Below are 25,564 nucleotides of genomic sequence, written 5' to 3' on the forward strand. Positions count from 1 at the left end.
TTGCACCTGAATCAGAGGGGGAGAAATATCCTTGCAGGTAGGTTTGCTAGCATGGTTCGGGAGGGTTTAAACTAATTTGCAAGGGGGATGGGATCCGGAGCGATCGAACAGTGAGGAAGTGCATGGAGTAAAGCCAGATCTAACATACAGAGAGGCTTTGAGGAAAGAGAAGCAGAATAAACGGTGTAAAGACAGTAAAGTAGAAGGGCTGAAATGTGTGTACCGCAATGCAAGAAGCATCAGGAACAAAGGTGATGAACTGAGAACTTGGATACATACATGGAGTTATGATGTAGTGGTTATTACAGAGACTTGGTTGGCACCAGGGCAGGAATGGATTCTCAATATTCCTGGATTTCAGTGCTTTAAAAGGGATAGAGAGGGCAGAAAAAGGGGAGGAGGGGTGGCATTACTGGTCAGGGATACTATTACAGAAAGGGTGGGTAATGTAGCAGGATCCTCTTTTGAGTCAGTATGGGTGCAAGTCAGGAACAGGAAAGGAGCAGTTACTCTATTGGGGGTATTCTATAGGCCCCCTGGTAGCAGCAGAGATACAGAGGAGCAGATTGGGAGGCAGATTTTGGAAAGGTGCAAAAATAACAGGGTTGTTATTATGGGTGACTTTAACTTCCCGAATATTGATTGGCACCTGATTAGTTCTAAGGGTTTAGATGGGGCAGAGTTTGTCAAGTGTGCCCAGGATGGATTCCTATCACAGTATGTGGACAGGCCAGCTAGGGGGAATGCCATACTAGATCTAGTACTAGGTAACGAACTGGGTCAGGCCACAGATCCCTCAGTGGTTGAGCATCTGGGGGACAGTGACCATCGCTCCCTGGTCTTTAGCATTATCATGGAAAAGGATAGAATCAGAGAGGACAGGAAAATTTTTAATTGGGGAAGGGCAAACTATGAGGCTATAAGGCTAGAACTTGCGGGTGTGAATTGGGACGATGCTTTTGCAGGTGGAAGAAGGCAGCATACATAAGGTTTAGGAAGCAGGGATCAGATGGGTCTGTTGCAAGAAAGGAGCTTAAGAAGGGGCTGAGAAGAGCAAGAAGGGGGCATGAGAAGGCCTTGGCGAGTCGGGTAAAGGAAAACCCCAAGGCATTCTTCAATTATGTGAAGAAAAAAAGGATGACAGGAGTGAAGGTAGGACCGATTAGAGATAAAGGTGGGAAGATGTGCCTGGAGGCTGTGGAAGTGAGCAAGGTCCTCAATGAATACTTCTCTTCGGTATTCACCAATGAGAGGGAATTTGATGATGGTGAGGACAATATGAGTGAGGTTGATGTTCTGGAGCATGTTGATATTAAGGGAGAGGAGGTGTTGGAGTTGCTAAAATACATTAGAACGAATAAGTCCCCAGGGCCTGACGGAATATTCCCCAGGCTGCTCCACGAGGTGAGGGAAGAGGTTGCTGAGCCTCTGGCTAGGATCTTTATGTCCTCGTTGTCCACAGGAATGGTACCGGAGGATTGGAGGGAGGTGAATGTTGTCCCCTTGTTCAAAAAAGGTAGTAGGGATAGTCCGGGTAATTATAGACCAGTGAGCCTTACGTCTGTGGTGGAAAAGCTGTTGGAAAAGAATCTTAGAGATAGGGTCTCTGGGCATTTAGAGAATTATAGTCTGATCAGGGACAGTCAGCATGGCTTTGTGAAGGGCAGATCATGTCTAACAAGCCTGATAGAGTTCTTTGAGGAGATGACCAGGCATATAGATGAGGGTAGTGCAGTGGATGTGATCTATATGGATTTTAGTAAGGCATTTGACAAGGTTCCACACGGTAGGCTTATTCAGAAAGTCAGAAGGCATGGGATCCAGGGAAGTTTGTCAGGTGGATTCAGAATTGGCTTGCCTGCAGAAGGCAGAGGGTGGTGGTGGAGGGAGTACATTCAGATTGGAGGATTGTGACTAGTGGTGTCCCACAAGGATCTGTTCTGTGATCTCTACCTTCTGTGATTTTTATTAACGACCTGGATGTTGGGGTAGAAGGGTGGGTTGGCAATTTTGCAGATGACACAAAGGTTGGTGGTGTTGTAGATAGTGTAGAGGATTGTCAAAGATTGCAGAGAGACATTGATAGGATGCAGAAGTGGGCTGAGAAGTGGCAGATGGAGTTCAACCCGGAGAAGTGTGAGGTGGTACACTTTGAAAGGACAAACTCCAAGGCAGAGTACAAAGTAAATGGCAGGATACTTGGTAGTGTGGAGGAGCAGAGGGATCTGGGGGTACATGTCCACAGATCCCTGAAAGTTGCCTCACAGGTGGATAGGGTAGTTAAGAAAGCTTATGGGGTGTTAGCTTTCATAAGTTGAGCAATGGAGTTTAAGAGTTGTGATGTAATGATGCAGCTCTATAGAACTCAAGTTAGACCACACTTGGAGTACCGTGTTCAGTTCTGGTTGCCTCACTATAGGAAGGATGTGGAAGCATTGGAAAGGGTACAGAGGAGATTTACCAGGATGCTGCCTGGTTTAGAGAGTATGCATTATGATCAGAGATTAAGGGAGTTAGGGCTTTACTCTGTGGAGAGAAGGAGGATGAGAGGAGACATGATAGAGGTGTACAAGATAATAAGAGGAATAGATAGAGTGGATAGCCAGCGCCTCTTCCCCATGGCACCACTGCTCAATACAAGAGGACATGGCTTTAAGGTAAGGGGTGGGAAGTTCAAGGGGGACATTAGAGGAAGGTTTTTCACTCAGAGAGTGGTTGGTGCGTGGAATGCACTGCCTGAGTCAGTGGTGGAGGCAGATACACTAGTGAAGTTTAAGAGACTACTAGACAGGTATATGGAGGAATTTAAGGTGGGCGGTCATAAGGGAGGCAGGGTTTGAGGGTCAGCACAACATTGTGGGGCGAAGGGCCTGTCCTGTGCTGTACTATTCTATGTTCTATCACTGTTCCTCATAATTCTGTATACTTAATCAAGAAGGCGGCTGTCTCCAATCCAACAAACCTTTTTGAGTTTGTTTTTTTGTATGTTCATTAGTATAATTTGTTCACGCATCGTATTTTTAAAGGTCTTAATTATAATTAAGATAATTGATTATACTTGGCAATCCACTCCACTGTAACTGTTTGACAAACAAAAGCTAATCAGATAACATTGCTAATACACTGCAGAGGTGGTTCCACTTTGAGTAGAATCTATTGAGAGGTAGTCTTCTAACGTTACATTGAGAAAAATAATTGATGCCTTATAAATTCAGAACAAGTAAATAGTAGTAAATCAACAATTCTAATCGTGCTTCACATTAGTGTAGTGGTCAGCATGATGCCCAGAGTTCAGAGTTGAATTCCGGCATCCTCTGGAACAAGCTTGTGCACGCCCTTCCAGTGAGCGTGTGGGTTTCCTCCAGGTGCCCTGGTTTCCTCCCACATTCCAAACATAACTGGATTGTAAATCAATTGGCCATTGTAAATTGTCCTGTAATTAGACTAGGATCAAATGTGTGGGTTGCTGGGCAGAGTGGATCGTTGGGCTGGAAGAGCCCGTTCAATGCAGTATCTCAAAATAAGAAAATATAATTATTCTAATCCAATATGATTAGTAGGAATATTACTGATAAGGGACTAAAGAAAAGAAATTGCTGCAAGTTCTCAGTAGGTCAGGTAGCATCTGTGAGGATCTGCAAGGGCTAACTTTGTCTATGTCAGCCCTGATGCCTATCTACATTAGTCACATTTGCCTGCATTAGGGCCTATATCTTTCAAGGTCTTTCCTATCTAAGTACCTGTCCAAGTGCCTTTTAAACAACATATAAGTATTTGCCTCTACCCTCTCCTCTGATGGCTCGTTTAGATAACCGCTACCCTCTGAATACCCTCAGTTCTCCTTTAAAATTTTTCTCCCTCACCTTAAAACTTTGCCTTTTAGTTGCAAACTCTATTTCCCAACATAAAATGACTCTTCCTGTTTATCCCCCTCATATGTTTAGAAACCGCTAAGGTCATCCCTCACTTTCCTATATTTTATTATAATAAACCCAGTCTATCCAATGCCTTTTTATAAATCAAGCCCTTTATTCCAGGCAACATCTCTGTAAAGCTCTTCTGCACTTTCTCTATTTCTACCACATCCTATCCTTAGCATGGTGACCCAATTAACATATAATGCTCTAAAAAATGGTCTGAATGCTTTGGTTCAGAGTTCTTTCATTGAAGGGAGGAAAGCTTCTCTAAGGTGAGATTTGCTGGTGGAGAATTGGTCATGAATACAACAGTAAGTGAAATATTGCAGATACTGGAAATGTGAAATAAAATTAAAATTGCTGGGATTTCTCAGAAGTTCAGGCAGTCATTATCTGTGATGAGAAGGAAATAGTTGATATTTCAGATCAAATGTTCTTCTGATTATGTTCAGTTTGAATCCTGGTCTTAACGTAGTGCAGGTGTGTACCTAAGCCTCTGTCTGTTATCCAGGCTTTGTGCATATCTTGGTGTCTTTATCAGTAAACTTGAAAATGTATGGTAAATACCTGCTTGATCTAGTTAATTCAAATCCAACTTCTTTGTAGTATTATCAACTAAAAAATAGTTTTAAATCTTTCAAAGGTACATTTAATGTCAGGGAAATGTATACATCCTGAAATTCTTTTACTTCGCAACAGTCCACGTAAACAGAGGAGTGCCCCAAAGAATGAATGACAGTAAAATGTTAAACCCCAAAGCCACCCCAGCTCCCCCCGTCCCACACGTAAGCAGCAGCAAAGCAATGATCACCCCTCCCCCACCAGCAAAAAGGCATCGGCGCCCCCCCCCCCACCGAGCACTCAAGCGTGCAGCTAGCCATCAGTAAAGACACGGACTTGCAGTATCCCAAAGGCTACTCTTTCACCCAGTAATTTGACGTACTACAGGCTCTCACTCTCCCTAACAAGGGAAAAATAGGTGTCTCTGTTTCATAGTTAGAGGGGAGCCATAACAAGCAACTTCTGATTTACAATGTTAAAAGTCCATTGCGTTGCTTTTTCCGAGCTCTGTGTCCAAAGAATTCAGGCCTCTGGGCACATAGCCAGAGATCTTCCATCTCCCATGACTCACCAATTTGTGCAGAGACGCTGACCTCGAGAACACCCGCCTCCAGAGCCATGAAATCCCGAAACTCCAAAGGCGAGCTAATCTTCTAGGCTGCGTCCATTGAGTATTCTGCAGAAACCTTGCTAATGTTAGTTCTCTGGTTTAGGTAAAACTGATTTCCAAGTCATTACAATGCTCTACATCTGACATCCAACCCTACAATGAAAACACTTGCCCATGTGTACCTTGGGTTGTAGCCGGGTTATTCAGCTGGCTGAATATAGAGCCATGCAATAACATGCTTACTTGCCAGTTCTCAATTCTTGTCATCAGGTGCCAATTTTTTAATCAGTTAATATCCAGCTGAAAGTGAATGGCTGGTTCTCGGTTTTCTAGATCAGGAAATGACATTTTCATATCCGGTAGAGATTTTTAATTCAACACACATAACTTAAACATCAATGGACAGGCAAACTTCTATACCAATTATCATCGTAGGTTCCTTGGCTTCTTTTCTCAAAGGTTAATGCACACAATACACAACAAGAGAATGCTAATACCTCCAGGGAATCTGGAACTAAATCACTCTGGTTTTAACTTGGGTATTTGCTACTTTTATTTCCTGCAAAATAGGTATTGTTTCATATTCCAGATGAAGGTGTCCTGATCAGGAGTCCTAATGGGTCTCAGCCCGGAAAGTTGACTCTTTATTCCTTTCCATAGATGCTGCCTGATCTGCATTATGGGTTTTTACTGTTGACTCATATTGGTAGACCTAATATCACCCGGAAAGGTAAACATGACTGGTAGAATAGTGGGTAGCACAATGCTTTACAGTACAGGAGATCGGGGTTCAAATCCCACTGCTGCTTGTAAGGAATTTGTGCGTTCTCCCTGTGACTGCGCGGGTTCCTCTGGGTGCTCTGGCTTCCTCCCACATTCCAAAGATGTGGAAGTTGATAGGCTAACTGGTCATTGTATATTGTCCTGCGATTAGGTTAGGTTGAATCAGGGGTTGCTGGGTAGTGCTGCTTAAAGGGTTGGAGGGGTCTATTCCCTGCTATATCTCAATAAAAAATAAAATAAATTTATCTGATAATTTATTTGCTGTTTCACGTGGGAGCCTGCTTGATGTTTGAAAGGCAGACTTATGAGAGAATTTATACAAAACAAACTTGGAAGCCATTTATTTTCTAAATATTTATTGTAATCTATTTCTTCCAATTGCTAAGATGATCCAGTCATTGGAAAGCTTATATCTGAAAGCTGTTGATTAAAATCCTACCAAACACTCAAAAACATAAACCAAACTGACTGACTGGTACAGGTTTGCTGTGCTACCTACACAGCTCCCTCATACAACAGGGATTTTAAATGGATCTCTGTCAGGTCATGTAGCATTGTTTGAGAAAAGATTGACAAAATGACGCAGTGGTGCAGATAGAGGAGCCACAGCCCCACAGCACCAGTGAATTGTATTCAGTTCCGACATTGGGTGCTGCTGTTGTGAAGTTTGCACGTTTTCTTAATGACCACATGAGTTCCACTACAGTTCCGTGCAAAAGTCTTGGGCACGTATCTATAGCGAGGGTGCTAGGACTTTGCATAGTACTGTGGTAATTTATGTGCTACACTGTACTGCTGCCATTCAAAAAAAAATTCGTAACATATATATGCCGCTAAGCGAGATTCTCCTATGGGTCTCTATTGTGGACTGAGAGTGGGAAGGGGGAAGGGAGAGGGGTATTATGGTTGGAAAGAGAGGAGGGAGTGAAAAGCATTAGAGAGACATTCTGTAATGTTTAATAAACCAGTTGTTTGGAATCAAATGGCCTTGCCTGTGTCTCAGGGCTGGGTATGTCTGTACCCGTGCCTCTGGCACTCCTCTGCCACCCGTCCCACATCCCTGCTGTGGTGCTCCGCCCTCACCATCCTATATTCCTGCCAGATTTATAAACTCTCTCTCTACTTCACGTTGACAAATGTAGTACTGTGCAAAAGTATTTAGCACACTACCTATACGTACGTGCCCAAGACTTTTGCACTATAGTCTAGGTGCATTGGTTTCCTTCCACTTCCCAAAGTTGTTCAGGAGGGACCGTAGTTGGGGACTATAAATTGCCCCCAGGGTGTAGGTGAGTGGTGGTGGTAGAATATGTGTGTGTGTGTGTGGGGGGGGGGGTGAGGGGGGGTGAAGGTTTGTTAATGAGAACGTAGGGACAGTAGATTGGGATTAATAATAAAGGTTTGGGTAATGAGTGACTGGCATGGGCTTGGCCATCTGCAGGGCCGTTTCTATGCTGTACCTCTCTTTTGGCTTAGTGTTGATAACGAATACAGAATCATTTCATCTTCCCTGAATTTCCTTAATTTAATAAGAAATCATTCTAGCTGTCTATCTTGCATCTCAGAAGTACGGCGGACATGGCTTGCATTGTTTGCAGTTTTATTGTTGACATGACAATTCTTCATTGCCCCAGGTGTGTGATGGTGTGCAGAAATGCTGGGCTTCACTCTACTCTTTCCGGGCTGTGCAATATCGCAGACATAAGGGGCAACCAGTGCAATCAAGCATGGGTGTGATTGTCCAGCAGATGATAACAGCCGAGACTGCAGGTGAGGATTGCTGTTTCGAATTTGAAGCATCAGTCAAGCAAAGTTAGTGATCATTGGGTTTGTACCTAGATGGAATGAAATGGTCTTGGGCTCGAAGTCAGAGCACTAAATTATTGGTCTGAAAGTTGGAGCCTAAAATTCCACAGTGATAAGCTGCAATATATAAATTAGTATTCAATAAATCTGTAACAAAAAGTTAATTTCAGTATGTGGTTTATTTACATATATCTTCTGACCATAACAATTCTGCAGTATGTATAACTACTCATCTTCCAGTAGGGGTTGTTGTCATTCAGGTGATAACTGTGTAGTATCTGATGGCTTTGCCAGCAATGTTGACCTCCTGCCAATACAGTAAATATAAAAAAACTGCTATAAATGTAAGAAAGAGAAACAAAGTCTATTTATTAACTTTTATGACCTCATTGTATCACAAGCCACAGCTTTAGTGATAACTTCAAAGTAAGGCTATTGTTGCAGTATTGGGAAACACCAGCTAATTTATGCATTACAGGACTTTATAAAGTGTAATTAAATATATGAACAGGATTTCTTTTACAACATGTAAGCTACTATTGTTTCAGAGATAGGATTTGGAGTGGCACAGAAGCGTAGTGATTAGCACAGTGCTTTACAGTACAGGCCATTTGGATTCAATTCCCGCACTGTCTTTAAGGAGTTTGTATGTTCTCCCTGTGACCAGATGGGTTTCCTCTGGGTGCTCTGGCTTCCTCCCACAGTCCAAAGGCCTACCGGTTGGTAGATTAATTGGTCATTGTGAATTGCCCCATGATTAGGTTAGTGTTAGATCGGTGGAGGACTGGGTAACATAGCTGGGAGGACCAAAAGGACCTATTCTGTGCTGTATCTCAATAAATAATAAAAATAATTAAGGCAGGACATTGGCAAAACTTCAATTTGATTCTGTAAATCATGATGTACTGTATATAGTTTAGCTTACAAAATTGGAACGTTTAGTATCAAATCTAATGGAAGGCACTCATGTCAATGCCATTCCAGCACTGTTAACCTTGGATGTCTCTCAGAATTAATCTCCTGGACACATCTATTGGCAATCCAAAAGAATAACCATTGGCTTAACCACCGTTAGCTGCTGAATTGGTGATTTTCCTTCCTTTATGAGTCAAATTACAATTATTTGCTGATGATTGCATAATTTTCCGTTCCATACACAAATCCCCAGCAAATGAAGCAGCCTACACCCGTATTCAGCAAGCCCAGATAAACTGCAGAAAACACAGAGCAATAAATGACAGATACCTTTCACAATACATTGTGTTTATAACCAGCAACAACAACTTCAAGGTTCAATGGCATACCTATTGCCACATGCATTGCTATCAACATTTTCGATAATTGATCAGAAATACAGCTGTATCAACCACATAAATATTATGTCCGCAAGGACAGAACAGAGGCTAGCTCACTTGCAGTGAATAACTCACATCCTGACATTGTCAAGCCTTTCCACCATCAACAAAATACAAGCCTGGAGAGGGAGGGAATCCCCTGAAGTTTCATAAGCACAAAAAGATTCTGCAAATACTGGAAATCCAGATCAAGAAACACAAAATGCTGGAGGAACTCAGCAGGTCAGGCAGCATCTATGGAGAGGAATAAAGAGTCAACATCTCAGGCCAAGACCCTCATCATGACTATCAGGACAGCATGGATGAGGAGAGCTCAAATAGAACTCAACAGCAAAAAAGTCAGCTTGATTGACCACTTCCTCTAAACAATCATTTCCCCGAATAGCAGTATACTGCCAGGGCAGCTCAAAAGTGCACTGCACCTAGGCAACTCCACAAAAGCTCCTAAATCCATGACCTTATCAAAAGAAGGCAAAATGCAGCAACTGTAGTGGAACCCTCCCAACTGCAGGGCCAACTCCATTTAGATTTTTCATCATCACTGGGTTTGAATCCTGGAACACATAACAGCATTCAGAGTTGTAATTTTATTTTGCAGTCAGTGAGCATATTTAAAAAGAAATAACATTTCTTGAAGCATATTATAATCATAGAACGTGTAGATTTACTCAGTATAAATTGCAAAGGAAAAGATTATTCAAGCCAGGCAATCCTTATCATTTCTGCACACACCTTAACTCATTGAGACTCTCTCTACAATTCCTTTTTCCATAAGCTTATCAAGCCTTTGCTATTATCAATGAACCTTTGTCCTCATCCATTTCACATGGATGCCTGTTCCTGTCTGGGTTTGGAAATTTCTCTTGCAGCTCCTTTGTGACATTCATGTGTTGATTGACCAAACTCATGGATCAACACATTGCAGTCATACTGGGCTCACCAGAGAAATCTCTGATGAGCAAAAATTGTCTTTGGACACAAGCACTAAACCCATGCAATAATATTGATCATTGATTATTATTAACTCCCACCAAAAATAAGCAAATTGTTATCTCCAAAAAATAACAAGCAGGATAGACAAAGGAGTGTTGGTTGATGTTATGTGCAGTTGGATTTTCAGAAAGCTTCTGACAAGGTGCCACACATGAGGCTGTATAATAAGCTACAAGCCCTTGGTATAATAGGAATGATTCTAGCAGTGGCTGATTGACAGGAGGCAAAGAGTGGGGATAAAGTGAGCCTTTTCTGGTTGGCTGCCAGTGACGAGGGATTTTCCACAAAGGTCTATGTTGGGACCAATTCTTTTCATCAGTGATTTGGATGATGGAATTGATGGCTTTGTTCCAAAGTTTGCAGATGATATGAAGGTACATAGAGGGGCAGGTAGTTTTGAGGAAGTAGAGAGACTACAGAAGGACTTAGATTAGGAGAATGGGCAAAGAAACGGCAGCTAGAATACAGTGTCGGGAAGTGTATGGTCGTGCACTTTGGTATAAGAAATGAAAAGGTTGACTATGTTCTAAGTAGAGAGAAAATACAAAAGCTAAGGCACAAAGGGACTTGGGAGTCCTTGTGCAGGATTCCCTAAAGGTTAATTTGCAGGTTGATTCTATGGTGAGGAAGACCATAGTGATGTTAGCATTCATTTCAAGAGGATTAGAATATAAAATCAAGGATGTAATGTTGAGACTTTAAAAAGTACTGGTGAGGCCTTAGTTGGAGTGTTGTGAACAGCTATGGGTCACTTAGCTCAGAAAGGATGTGCTGAAATTAGAGTGAGTTCAAAGGAAGTTCACAAAAATGATTACAGGTTTGAATGGCTTGTACTATAAATAGCATTTGATGGCTCTGGGCCCGTACTGTTTGCCACAGACAGCTGTGTAGACCAAGTCTTTATGTACATTTAAGGCAGATAGAAAACCCTGCTACGTGCCTCTGGTGAAGAGTAAACCTGCAACCTCGAGGACAGTGAGAAAATGGTCAGAAGAGGCTTATGAGGCGCTCCAGGGTTGTTTTGAGGTGATAGACTGGCAGGCACTCTGTGAGCCACATGGAGAGGATATTGATGGGCTCACAGAGTGCATCACTGATTACATCATTTTCTGTGTGGACTGCAATGTTCCGACAAGAACTGTCCTTTGTTATTCAAATAACAAGCCATGGGTGACAAAGGACATTAAGGACATCCTGAAAGCTAAAAAAATGGCGTTTAGAGATGGAAATAGGGAGAAGCTGAGGGCAATACAGAGGGACCTGAAACCAGGATCAGGGAGGCTAAAGACAGGTACAGGAGGAAGCTTGAGTGGAAACTCCAGCAGAATAACATGAGAGAGGTCTGGAGGGGGATGAGGACCATCACTGGGTTCCGGCAAACTAGCAACAGAGGAGCTGAAGGCAGTGTGGACAGGGCCAATGAACTTAACCCGTTCTTTAACAGATTTGACATTGTGGCCTCTGCCCATCCCCCACAAGCCATCTGTTGTCGGCCCCCAACCAACACATATTCCACTCTCCCCTCATACCCCTCCCCCTCACAGTCCCCCACCCTGCTCTCATGACTATACCCCTTCCCCACACGAAACCACCATGGTGGGCTTCACAGCTGAACAGGTGAGAAGACAGCTGAAACATCTCAACCCAAGAAAGGCTGCAGGACTGGATGGTGTCAGTACCAGGGTGCTCAAAGCCTGTGTCCCTCAGCTATGTGGAGTACTTCGCCATGTATTCAACCTGAGCCTGAGGCTCCGGAGGGTTCCTGTACTGTTGAAGACGTCCTGCCTCGTCCCTGTGCTGAAGACGCCGCGCCCCAGTGCTGAAGACGCCGTGCCCCAGCGGCTTCAATGACTACAGACCGGTGGCATTGACCTCCCACATCATGAAGACCCTGGAGAGACTTGTTCTGGAGCTGCTCCGGCCTATGGTCAGGCCACACTTAGACTCCCTCCAGTTTGCCTACCAGCTCCGACTAGGAGTTGAGGATGCCATCATCTACCTGCTGAACCGTGTCTACACCCAACTGGACAAGCCAGCGAGCACTGTGAGGGTCATGTTTTTTGACTTCTCCAGTGCGTTCAACACCATACACCCTGATCTGCTGAGGGAAAAGCTGACAGCGATGCAGGTGAATGCTTCCCTGGTATCATGAATTCTTGATTACCTGACTGGCAGACCACAGTACGTGTGCTTGCAACACTGTGTCCCCGACAGAGTGATCAGCAGCACTGGGGCTCCACAGGGGACTGTCTTGTCTCCCTCTCTCTTCACCATTTACACCTCGGACTTCAACTACTGCACAGAGTCTTGTCATCTTCAGAAGTTTTTGGATGACTCTGCCATAGTTGGATGCATCAGCAAGGGAGATGAGGCTGAGTACAGGGCTACGGTAGGAAACTTTGTCACATGGTGTGAGCAGAATTATCTGCAGCTTAATGTGAAAAAGACTAAGGAGCTGGGTGGTAGACCTGAGGAGAGCTAAGGTACCGGTGACCCCTGTTTCCATCCAGGGGGTCAGTGTGGACATGGTGGAGGATTACAAATACCTGGGGATACGAATTGACAATAAACTGGACTGGTCAAAGAACACTGAGGCTGTCTACAAGAAGGGTCAGAGCCGTCTCTATTTCCTGAGGAGACTGAGGTCCTTTAACATCTGCCGTACAATGCTGAGGATGTTCTACGAGTCTGTGGTGGCCAGTGCGATCATGTTTGCTGTTGTGTGCTGGGGCAGTAGGCTGAGGGTAGCAGACACCAACAGAATCAACAAACTCATTCGTAAGGCCAGTGATGTTGTGGGGTTGGAACTGGACTGTCTCACGGTGGTGTCTGAAAAGAGGATGCTGTCCAAGTTGCATGCCATCTTGGTCAATGTCTCCCATCCACTACATAATGTACTGGTTGGGCACAGGAGTACATTCAGCCAGAGACTCATTCCACCGAGATGCAACACTGAGCGTCATAGGAAGTCATTCCTGCCTGTGGCCATCAAACTTTACAACTCCTCCCTTGGAGGGTCAGACACCCTGAGCCAATAGGCTGGTCCTGGACTTACTTCATAATTTACTGACATAATTTACATATTACTATTTAACTATTTATGATTTTATTACTATTTATTATTGATGGCGCAACTGTAACAAAAACCATTTTCCCCCAGGATCAATAAAGTATGGCTATGACTATGACTATTCTTGATTGGTCAGGGCATGAAACTGTATGGGAAGAAGGCAAGGGATTGCAGCTGAGAGGAAAATAGGATCAGCCACGACTGAATGACGGAGCAGACTGGATGGGTCACATGGCCCAATTCTGCTCCTGTATCTTATGATCTTATTTGGATAAATTGGCAACAATGGAGTTAAATGTACAGAGGTTAAAGGTTAATACAACTGTTGCAGGTATTTACTGTCAGTTGACAAAAGAAAATTATTTCAGTCCATAACAAGCAAGGGTTCCATACTTTTGAAAGTCTTTACGGGAAGTCCCTACTATGTCTGTTTTATGAGAAAAATGAGCAAGTCTGTTCATGTCTTGGGTAGATCCTTGCTTTTCTGGTGTTATTGTCAATCTCGTCAGTCCAGACAAAAGGTCTCTGTCTGAAACTTTGACTATTTATTCATTTCCATTGATTCTACCAGAACTGTTGAGTTCCTGCAACATTTTGTATGTGTCGTTATTGTCAATCTTTCTGTTTTGCTCCTTCTTCAGTGACTCCATGACCTTCTTCATTCATGTATGTTGAGTCAAGGTTCAGTACAAGTGTAATGTAATTTCTCTACTTCCTGAGTATAAACAAAGAAATGTGGGAAGAAGCTACCAGGTCACGGACAATCTGAGCGAGACACAGTTCAATGAACTTCAGAGGGGGAAAAAAATCACCATTTTGAAACTTGAGGGAATGGGAAAGAGAGTGATTACTTTCCATAAATTACATTCCATGAAATACAGATTTAAAATTAGTGAGTAAAGCAACAATGAAGAGCAGAACAGAAATGAATGAGAATCATTCTTGCATCTAATGTTGTATCTATTAATAATGTTACAGGTGTGTTGTTTACGTGTGATCCTGTCACAGGACATCCGGGCAGAATGATTATCAATGCAAACTATGGTCTAGGAGAGGTGAGAGTCTGCAACTTTGTTCCTAAGATTGCATCTTACCTACATTTTGTGGTTGATCATGTACTCCGCTGACAGTGAAGTGTTTTCCACAAAACAGTTCTGGCATAAATATATTTAGTTGTACTTATGCACAGTATTACTGAGCAAGTATGCACTAACCTATTTATATTCTCTGCATGCACCCAAGCAAAATGTTAATGTTTTTGTGAGATTACTTGTACGTTAATCTTAAATTGTGATAGCAGAACATATCCTCTATTGGTTAGAATTAGCTTGCAGTTTAGGGTTTAAATATTATGTGTGGTAACTTGCCCTAAGATATTAATGGGCCAGCAGCGGATCCAGATCATCTGGGCGATGAGTGAACAAGACAAAGGTTAGGGCATCTAAAAGGTTACAGCTGCTGGAATCCAGAGAAACAATCTGCTGAAGGAACTCAGTGGGTTCAGGCACCTCTTACTGAAACTCAGTGTCAATACCAAGGTAACTACATAACTTGATTCAGTTCAAGGTAGTGCACAGGGCGCATATGTCAAAAGATAAACTAGCGCATATTTTTTTTAATATAAATCCTACTTGTGATAGATGCAACACTGAGGTGTCCACTTTAACTCATATGTTTTGGTCCTGCATAAAGTTAAATAATTTTTGGAGAGATGTTTTTAGAACATTATCAAAAGGCATAGGTTCGGACCTACAACCTAATTCACTTTCGGCAATCTTTGGGATTATTCCAACGGAAGCAGGAAATGTTCCTGCTTCCACTCAACGCATGATACCTTTCTCAACTTTATTGGCTAGGAGCGCTATTCTATTGTACTGGAAGGATCCCAATCCACATACTGTTTTTTTTTGGGCTCTCCATTATGTTTTGTTTAAGTTGGAGAAAATAAGGGGTCAGGTGTTTGATACATCTTTTAAATTTGAGCAGACTTGGTGACCTTTTATTCAATATTTTCATATGATCTAATCCTTTTCACTTTTCCCATTAATTTTTTTTCTCCGCGAAGTTTTAGATTTGATCAGAAGGATTTCCCCTTTTTTTTAACTGTATATTCAAAATATTTTTTGTTTTAGTTAAGTGGGTTTTTTCTCAATAACAGGAAATCTTGAGTTTTTTTCGATGAGCTGTTAAGAGGAGAAGTGGGTCTTTTCTCTCTGTATATTAGCTTAATACTATATATGATTTTGACAGTGTATATTCCTTTCTTTGTACTATTATTGAAATATGTATTTGAGATAACCTCTCCTCTGGTTTGTATTTATCCTTATTCTTTTAAATCAATTAAAAAAGATTGAAAGAGCAAAACATGCCTACTATTACCAATATATACTTAAATCTCCTTTCAGCAGGCATATGTACAAAGTCAATTTGCAGGTTTTCAAAAGGCATTTCCGGTTGGGGCAGGTGATCAAATCTAGCGGGAGTCTTTCCTCTATTGTTTTGCTGGCAAACTAAACAAGTACATGCTACCTTCTCGATAGTTACTGTTATCCCAGGGGCGTACCATTGTTGAGTGATGGCATGCTGTATCCCTCCTTTGCCCATCTGAACCTGGCCATGTGCCAGGCGAGCCGGGGGCAAAAGTTATCTATGCGGGCACAGTACTCAGCCATCTGGGTCATGCCATAGCCCGGTACTCTGGTAACATGCAGATTTGCTCCAGGCACATTTCTCTTGCTGTGAGGCAAAATCTTGGGCTTCCTGCAACTGCTGGACGTAAATACACACAGGGAGCTCCTTCCCTCCCGATTCAGCCCGTGGGTCTGTAGCACAGGTTGTCGCTGAAGGGCCACCTGTTTTGATACCATGTCTGCAAACCGATTTCTCTTGGAGGCCTCATTCTCCGCTGAAGAGTGTGCCTCGCACTTAATTATTACTAAATTCTCTGGCAACAAAATAGCTTCTAAAAGGTTCAGTACCAAGGAGGCACGTTTAATCGCTTTCCCCGAGGAGGTGATAAATCCTCTATTTTTCTACAATTGCCCAAAGTCATGTGCTATCCCAAACGCATAACGTGAGCCGGAATAAACTTTGGCAGCTTTTCCTTTGGCCAAAATGCAAGCAAGCTCGGGTAACGGCATAGGGTTCTGCTGCCTGCGCTGATGTTCCTATTGTCAAGGCATGAGCTTCTACTACTTCATGGGGAGTTACTATAGCATACCCTGCCAGCAACAGATCATCTCTTGGGCGGTGCAAAGAGCCATCTGTGAAAATTATTAAATCAGGGTTATCAATAGGCTTGCTTCTCAGATCTGGTGGGGGAGCAGTAGTGGCTCCCACTGCGATCAGAGTCATGGTCATCCCCATCCTGCTGTGCAAATGGTAACGGAACAAAAAGTAGCTGGATTAATAGCTGGAGATCTTTTGTACGTACAGTTGGATCGAGTGAGAAGAATCACCTCATAACCTGTCCTTCTAGCCGTGGTAAAATGCTGAGTAGCAGCTGAATTCAACAGTAGCATTACGGCATGGGGTACTATCATCGTACACGGGTGATCCAATACAATAGGAATAGATTTTTCATTTAGGCTTTTTCCCTTTCGGGTGTCTATTCCATGATGAGGGGCTCCGTTTTCAATGTAGCAGAACGCATTACTGCATCCCTCTCCCGGTATTCGGGAATCCACTGTCGACATGCCCTACCATGCCCAGGAAAGAAAGAATATCATTTTTTTTTGTTTTGGGGACTGGGACCCTCTGTATTGCCTTTATTCGATCCCTTCCCAAATTTCGCCAACCTTTACTGAGCTGGAATCCAAGGTACTGTACAGTCTCTTGGCAAAACTGCATTTTCTCCACAGGCACCCTGCACCCTCTTCTTGCCAAAAGTTCAAGGAGTGCTAAAGAATCTGTCAGACATTGTGGCCCTGTAGCAGAAACTATCAGGATGTTGTCTGCACACTGAATCAGCGTGGAATATTCAGACAGCTGGCATTCGGCCATATCATTTTTAACTGCTGCAACATAAACTGCAGGGCTTTCGGTATATCCCTGGGGCAGACGTGTCTACGTATGTTTCTCATCTTATAAGTAAAGGCAAATAAATACTGGCTATCCTCCTGCAAAGGTATGGTGAAAAATGTGGGGCACCGATCAACTACAGTAAAGGTACTAGCTCCCGCAGGTATAGAAGTAAGCATAATGTTGGTGTCCGGCACCAGCGGAGCAATAGGAATGACTATCTTATTGATGGCTCTTAGGTCCTGCACAAAATGCCACTCATTTCTCTGGCCCGTTTTTGGGATAGGTAATATTGGGATGTTCCACAGGCTTTGTGTCTTCACCAGCACCCTTTGCTGCAATGAGTCAATTACTGGATTGATACCTTCATCATGTTCGGTAGCCATACGGTACTGTTTAATACAGGGCAGTGGCACATTCTTTTTTCTTAAAGTAACTTTATGCTCCGGAGCTGTTTGAGCTTTTCCCACATGATTTATGTTGGGCCCATAGGTTCCCTGGTACCCGGGCTAAGGCTTTAGGGGGAAGTAGAGGGTCTTCTGCTGGTGATTGTTGCTTTTCAAAGGTTGTTTCCCAGCTCTTGGACTTTAACATAATTCTCCCCTCCTTTTCGTTAAAGAATTCAATTCGAGCTTCTTGTCCCAGTACCAGCAGAGAAATAGTACAAACATCCTTGGTTTCTTTCGCCTATCGTTTTACTATCGTCCCGATATCGTTAGGCTTTACTGGTGGTTTTATGGCCACTGTCAAATGAGGCATTGAGGTCGGAATCTTTTTTCCCTGATCTTCCACTAAGTCCACCAGGAGCCCTAATCCCTCGGGACCAAAATACACATACGATGTTGCCTTCAGCTTTACCGTTTAAATAAGGGTGTACAGGCTGATCATAGTGCGGGTCAGTTTGTAAAGTGTAACAGACCGTGCAATGGAGCTGCTTCTTTTCTCAGCTGCTATTAATCAAGTATTGCAGATTTTGTATGTAGAGGTTGGCTCGTCCTATCAACGTGTCATACAGTCTCTGAGCTTGCCAAGCATAGAGATTGCTATCCAGCTGCCAGTATAGCATGGGTCCTGAACTGTCCTTTTCTTGCCCATTCATTAATTTTAGTATTTGAAGGACCCTAATTTGAGGAAGCTCCATGTGCATACCTTCAGCTGCACAGTGCAGTGTTGCCCTTAAATTACAAAGGGTCTGTGGACCCAGCAGGGGAAGCGGGGCTGTTTTAGATATGATGAAGGTGTCTGTTAAAAGCTTATCCTCCATTCTGTTTTTCTCTTTTCATGTCTCTTTCTTTTTGCCTTTTCAGGCATTTTTTTTGAGTAATCTTTACTACTGCTAACACTTCCTTCAGCTCCCTCAGCTTCAATTCCTCTTTCCTGAGACCCTTCTCTCGTTACAGTGATGTCTGCTTCCCTGGGGGTGTCAGATGCCTGAACTTCTGGCATGGGGGGTTGTAAGGAGTGGGTGCAGAAATAAATTGGTAGCTACCCTGGTACTCCCATGAGCACCCCCTGCCGTCCCCCTTTCAGCTGGGCTGCAGGACACCTGTCTCCCCCTTTTAGCTAGGAGGCTGATTTTCCTTCCCAACTTGGAAGGCACTTTTCTGTCTTGCTTCTCCTTTTCCACCTAGGGTTGTTTTTTGGATCCTGCTCTTCTAGCTTCCCCCTTTCAGCTAAGAGACTAGATTGAGGATCCCATCCTCGTCGCCAAACTGTTGCGGATAAATCTCAGGAGCAGCAGATAGAACTCGGAGAGTTGTTTCAGACAAAAGGATTTTATTTACATGATATCATGGAGAGCCCAAGCACCTAAAAGCGGGATCTTGGAACTCTGCTTAACAATAGAGGGCACTGTTATTTATACCCCAAACCTACGTGACAAAAAGCACTCAAAGCTGTAAGGAGGAACCTAAACTACAACTCTACAGAATAGTGAAGCTGCACAATATATCTTTGAAAGGTTATACATTTTCTTAAGTGTTAGTTCTCAGGACAGTATATCAGGCTTTCCCAAGTGATGATTCTTAGAACAAGGAAGCACAGATATAGTTATTTTCCCATCCTGTCTACAAAGCACATTTCTGTCACGCAGTGTACATTAGTCACATACTAGAAGAAGGTCATTAACCCCTTAACGTTCATCACAATGTCTTACTATTTTTCTTCCACTAGTATGCTCCACTATTTGATCATGGCTGATTAATTTTCCCTCTCAACCACATTAACAAAGAAAAGAGTATTTGTAAATTTAACTAGTACTTAATGCTAGTGAGGCGATGGCCAATAATTAGACTTGAACTTAAATTCACGACAGAAAGTTAAGTCCATCTGATAACACACACAAAATGCTGGAGGAACTCAACAGGCCAGGCAGTATCTAGTCCATGGATGCTGCCTGGCCTGATGAGTTCCTCCAGAATTGTGTGTGTGTGTGTGTGTGATAGTGTTATCTTAATTTTCCTGCTTGTGAAGCCTGTCTTTTAACCATCTTTCCAATGCAGCAGGGGCTGGCCAGTGGTGTGCTGTACCAGTGATGACATGGTATTACTCAGGGTATAAATTATTAAAGATTGTCTTTAACTGGTAATTATGTTTAGACTGAAAGCCATTGCATCTTTTGTGGATAGGTATTTGTAAATTCTATCAGCTTGGTGATTATTCTGATGACAGATAATGGGTGATGATTTTTCATTGAATCACAAGCCAGACACATCAAAGACCCCTACCATCCAGACCATGCCCTCTTCTAGCTGCTACCATTGAACAGGAGGTACAGAAGCCATAGGTCCCACACCAGCAAGTTCAAGAACATTTATTACCCTACAACCATCAGGTTCCTGAACTAGTGTGCATAACTTCAATCACCACCTCCTTGAAATGATTCTATGACCTACAGATGCACTTTCAAGCACTCTATACAACTCATTTTCTCAGAATTTTGTTTTATTTGCACATTCTGTCGTCCTTTGTGCATTGGTTATTTGCCAGTCTTTGTCTGTTTATAGTTTTTCAAAAATCCTATAGTATTTCCTTTCATTCCTGTAAGTGCCTACAAGAAACTGAATCTCAAGCTAGTATATGATAATATACACACACTTAGATAATAAATTCAATTTGATAACTTAATTAAATAAATTCATTAGTCTGGACACTTATTTTTCTCATGAGCTGCATCAATCAAGCAAACCATCCTAACTCAACCATTTGCCAAATCCGAATAAGTATTTCTGTCCTCAAACTCTCTTTTTGTATCATTCATTACCCTTTACTATCCCTTACATTTAAGTTTTATACACATCATTGAGAGCACCTCTATGTCAGGTGATTATGCACCTTATTCCAAGGTGGACACTTCATTCCAAAAATAAATGACCTTGGCATTGCCTAACGTCCAGTTTCCCAAATGAAAATACTATCGACAAAGAGCAAGGAAATTCATCTTTTCTTTAGGTTTACTATAAGTGGGTATTGTGGGTGTCCAACATTAGTTAGCTTTTGTTTTTATTGCTCTTGTGGAAGTATCTTTGAGCCACCTTCTCGAACTGCTGCATTCCTTCCACTCTAATTCTACTGGTTCTCATGTTGGCTAATTAGGCCAGTGTAGGATCTGTAAACTCTGCCATGAGTGATGTAAGAAGGTGATTGACGTAGAGGGTGGATGTGCGGTTTTGTGAGGTGATCTTTGTTTTTCTGTTTTCACTGTGTTGTTGCATTGCGCTGACAAAGATATTTAGAACTCCCACTGTGCCTAGTTGTACCTCATCCATCTTGATCACATGAAGTAACTAAGTGAGTTGCATTCTTTCAAGGAAGCTCTGAGGACATTTCCTCTTCTTTCTCTGCCTCTGTGGTAATCTCTTATCATGACAGAGTTCAAAGCAGAGTTCCACCTTCAGGAGTCTCATGGGGCATGGGCAGTTTTGGGAGCTGGTTGCGTGAAATTAAAACTTCAAGGCTGGGGATGTTGACCTGGGAAAGGAGGCTAATATTCATTTGCTTATCCTGCCAGTGGATCTGCATGGTTTTTTGGGAACAGCGTTTATGGTAAAGGTACTGTTGAGCAAGGAGTTGCAGGAATTAGACTAAGAGAAAATAAAGGAATGGCAATATAATTCCAAGGGGGGATGATATATGATTGTGGAGGAGAGCCTTGAGGTCATATTGGTTCCATGCATCTCATGCCTTTGTCTTAGTAGGATTTGTGGAACTGGGAGGTGCTGTCAAAGTAGCTTTGCTGATTAATTGGCATGCATTTAATAGATGGTGCAGTCTGTATCCGCATTGTACCAGTAGTAAAGGGAATGAAAGTTCAATCTGAGGGATAAGATGTGATTTGGATGGCTTGCTTTTACCAAGATGGTATCAAGTACTTGTGTGTTGTGCATGCTGCACTCACTCAGGTAACTGAGTTATTCCATCACTCTCCCAACCTGCCTTGTAGATAATGGGAAGGCATTGGGATGTTAGGAGACTTCAAAATGGCCATCCTCTCACCTGCTCTTGTAACTAAGTACTTATGTAGCTGATTCAGATGAGTTTCTGCACAATGGTGACTCTGAGATGCTGATGGTGGGGAACTTGCTGATGGCATTTCCATTGAATGCCAGGAGTAGGTGGATGCCAGCATGATGCTTCCCTTGGTCATGAGTCTTAAGTGTTGTGGTCATAGGATAAAGGATTGGAACTGACATGAGGAGGCAATTGTTTACTTAGAGACCATAGGACATATGAGCATAACAAGGCCATTCGGTCCCTACTCCAGCATTCAAGCAGTTTATTAGCCCATTCAACCTCAATTTTCTGCCTTTGCTCCATGACCTTTGAAGCCCCAACTAGCCAAGAATCTACTAACCTCGGCTTTAAATATATCCAATGATTTGGTCTCCTCAGCTTTTTGTGGGAATAAATTCTACAGATTCACCAACCTCTGGCTAAAGGAATTCCTCCTCATCTCTGTTCTAAAAGGACGTCCTTTAATTCTGAGGCTGTGCCTTCTATTCCCAGATTCTTCCAATATTGGAGACGTCCCCTCCATGTCCACTCTATCTGGGCCTTTCAGTGGTGAACTGGTGGAATTCTCCACCAAGTCTCTGAATATATTTAGGATGGAGACTCTTTTCTAAACAGCAAAGACAGAAGTATGTGAAAGAGGGAAAGAATATGGAACCAAGATTTAAGATTAGCAATGTACAGAATAGTGGAGCAGGCTTCAAAGGCAGAATAACCCATTCAGTTCCTACTTTACTTTGTTTTAAAGTATCACCAGCCTTTTCTGCTTTTTTCATATTTTTAGCATCTGAGGTGTGTTGATGTTTGATTACTAAAATATTACATCAGCAGAAAACAGCATTCCCTTCCGATTTTTACTCTGGGGTTCCCATTCTCCTGCCAAAGCTAACTTAAACCCTCTCCAACAAAATTAACAAAACCACCAAGGTAAGGAGGTGATGAAAAACTTTAAAAAAATATTAACTATCTCACAATTGTGTACATTTCTGGTTGCCACGCAGGAGGAAGGGTGTGTATTGCAGATGGTACAGGAGCTCACGAGGGACCTTGCCTGGAATTTGGTGTTTTAATTATGAGGAGAGGGGCTGAGGGGAACCTGATGGACATAAATAAAACTGAGGATCATTGAAAGGGTAGGGAGTAGGAAACCTCCCTCCTTAGTAGACGAGTCCAAAACTTGAGGGCATAGTTTAGGTTAAGGATTAAGAGGTTTAAAAGGGAAGATAATGTTGTGTTAAATGCTGCCCGACTAAAACAGCCAGCCTAAGTCAGGCCTCAAGCCAACAATTAAATTTAAAATAGAGACACTTGTGAACAGATTTATGTTGTATCTTTCATATTTTCCTCTAGTCTGTGGTGAATGGTCTTGTAGACCCTGACACCATCACCCTGTTGTGCAGTACAAAAGGGCAATGTCACATCCTCAAGAAGGAAATTGGAACAAAGCAGAAGCAGATCCGACAAGCACGTAAGTGGTGGCAGCAAGCCAGTGCCTGCTGGCTTTTAGAAGCCCTGAGGAATAAAACTAGTCCCTACAAACAGCTGAGTTTTTGTTGAGGCTGGATTTAAAATGCTAAACATTTCAAACCTCAACCCAAACCCACTTAGAAACTGCACAATTGCACTTTTCCAATTTAATAAAGACATACTGTACTCACGTCATATAAAAGTGTAATTTCTTGTACAACACACAAGCTCTATCTGTAAATTTTACTCCGTCCATCTGTATAATCTCTGACAATAAGAAACTGATAAGCATTCAGCATGCCCTGATAGCAATCATTCATCATTTTTGCAATGAACTCCCAAACTGTTAGTCTCCCATGACTTTTCCAACTATCAGACTACGGACCCTTTGTGATCATGTGCAGAACTCTCAACTGGATCTTGCCCCTGAACTATACTAAGGCACACTAAACCTCTTCTCTCTAGTTAACCACAGAACCTCTCCACAATCAGTTCTTCTCTGTCCCTCCCTAGCCCCAGTTCCCCCACAAGATCACTTCCAACCACCTCCCCCCTCCAGAATTACTCCCAACTTTAGCCCTTCACTCCGAATTATTAAATAAAGGAAACCAGAGTCTGAATCCAAATTGATTAGAGAAAATGAGGTGTATTCTCCACAACACTTAACAGAGCCTTTTAACAATTTCAGGTGAAGGCGGAGTTATGATTGAAAACACTTTAGTTTCAGATGCTTCAGAATGCTGCATGACAGAGGATATGATTCTGAGATTAGGACAAGTGGCCTTTCAGGTTTGTACTGCTTCTTGCAGAATATTTAGAATTGGTGAATATAGAAACAGTGCGGCATGGGAACAGGCTGGTGACCTAACTAATCCCATCTGCCTGCACGTAGTCTGTATCTCTCCATTCCCCTACCTGTTTGTGCATCTGTCTAAATGCCTCTTACATTACTGTCATATCCACTTCTGCCACCTCCCCTTCTATGCACCTGCCACTCTTGGTTATATAAAAAAAACATGCCTTTTAACTATCCCCTCCCCGCCCCCCCCCCCCCCCCCCCCGAATCTGTGACCTCTTGTATTTCATATTTCCACCTGGGGAGAAAATCGCCGGCTATCTACCCTACTTGCCTCTCATTAATTCTATATAATTAATATTAATCAACTTGGTCTATTTATAAACAGTAATGTTATATGTATAGACAACCAGTTAATGGCAGCAACGATGTCCTGAACATATTTCCATATTGAGTGATTTGGGAATAAGAGTTCAAAGGTAAATACAGAACAAGGGTAGCATGGTGAGGCAGAATTTAATGCTGATGCGTCACAGCTCCTGGAATCCTGTTTTGTTTTTGACTTTGGATGTTGTCTGGGTAGAGTTTGCACATCCTTGCTGTGTACTTCCTCTCATACCCCAAACTAGTTGGTTATTCAGCTGTAGGACCATATATCCCTTAATGTCAGTTAATGGCAAAAAGAAACAAAGGGTATGTGTGAGAGGGTTGTATATGGTTATACTGTATACAAGAAATCTACTTTGAAAAGGGGTACAGTGTAGGAATCAAGGAGAAGGGAATGGAACTGATAGCTTTGCAATCCTAACGATCGGTGTAGACATCTGTATGTGCCTCTGTGTTGATATGTTAGAAGTGAAATAATATCATTAGCACACAGGCTTCATTAAATATTAGTACATGTTTCAAGGAGGTGATTATGAAAGAGAATTTGACAAGCGAGACAGAAAGGTTTAGGAAGTTCACAAAAGTTAGGACTCAACAGGCTGTAGGCATGATGACAGTAGAGACAGACTCTTGACCAGGGACACAGAGATACTGGTACATTGTCAGAGTGGAGGGGTTGCCAGGGATAGAGATGGGTATTGTCAGATAGAGGTTTTTATATTGACAACCAGGAGTGAGTACAGGACTGGTGTGTTCATAGAAACTTGTGCAAGCTGGAATATAGGCAGCAGGGTGTTAAAGGAACTGAAGTGCATGAAAGCTGTACAGTGGAGGCCAGACTGAGATAACATTGGAAATATCAAATCTATATTCACAAAGGCATACACACCAGAGTATGAGCAGATGTAAAGGCATGAACATTTTCTATGTCTTTGTACCCCAGGTGCAAAAATTCTACAGAGCTCCAAGGGATATTGAGTGGGCAATAAAAGACTCTCACATTTATTTACTGCAGGTAAGATGTTTTATTTTAAAATACTGCAAAAGACCAGCACACTTTGCATAATGCTTTACAAGAACCACCAATCTTACGATCACAGCAGGGGTTCAATTCCAGCTATTGTTGTAAAGAGTTTGCCTGTTCACCTTGTGACTGTGTGAGTTTCCTCCGGGTGCTCGAGTAATGTCCCACATTCCAAACATTACTAAATTATGGGCATGCTCTGCTGGCACCGGATGCGTGCCGACACGTGTGGGTGGCCCCAGCACGTCAACGGGCTGTTGATGGTT

General features: G+C 42.6%; 2 protein-coding genes across 14 annotated transcripts in view; one reads left to right on the forward strand and one right to left on the reverse strand.

Annotated features, from left to right (window-relative positions):
- The window catches only part of LOC140210700 (rifampicin phosphotransferase-like), a 208,439-nt gene that overhangs the window by 78,179 nt on the left and 104,696 nt on the right, over nt 1–25,564 (forward strand). For 4 of the 5 annotated variants that reach the window (XM_072279895.1, XM_072279896.1, XM_072279898.1 and 1 more), the window contains 5 exons: nt 7,506–7,641; nt 14,074–14,150; nt 22,975–23,092; nt 23,780–23,880; nt 25,218–25,289. In XM_072279895.1, coding sequence (XP_072135996.1) covers nt 7,506–7,641; nt 14,074–14,150; nt 22,975–23,092; nt 23,780–23,880; nt 25,218–25,289 — 504 coding nt within the window. The remainder of the gene's footprint in view (nt 1–7,505; nt 7,642–14,073; nt 14,151–22,974; nt 23,093–23,779; nt 23,881–25,217; nt 25,290–25,564) is intronic. The other variant, XM_072279897.1, reaches the window with a different exon arrangement.
- Nucleotides 7,838–25,564, reverse strand: part of LOC140210701 (uncharacterized) — a 181,250-nt gene continuing 163,523 nt past the window's right edge. For all 9 annotated transcript variants that reach the window (XR_011889278.1, XR_011889276.1, XR_011889280.1 and 6 more), the window contains one exon: nt 7,838–7,984. Coding sequence is in view for 2 of the 9 variants with exons in the window: in XM_072279903.1 (XP_072136004.1) it covers nt 7,930–7,984 (55 nt within the window). In the remaining 7 variants the exon portion in view is untranslated. The remainder of the gene's footprint in view (nt 7,985–25,564) is intronic.

The sequence above is a fragment of the Mobula birostris genome, chromosome 15, assembly GCF_030028105.1.
Source record: "Mobula birostris isolate sMobBir1 chromosome 15, sMobBir1.hap1, whole genome shotgun sequence".
In the NCBI taxonomy this organism is placed as follows: domain Eukaryota; kingdom Metazoa; phylum Chordata; class Chondrichthyes; order Myliobatiformes; family Myliobatidae; genus Mobula; species Mobula birostris.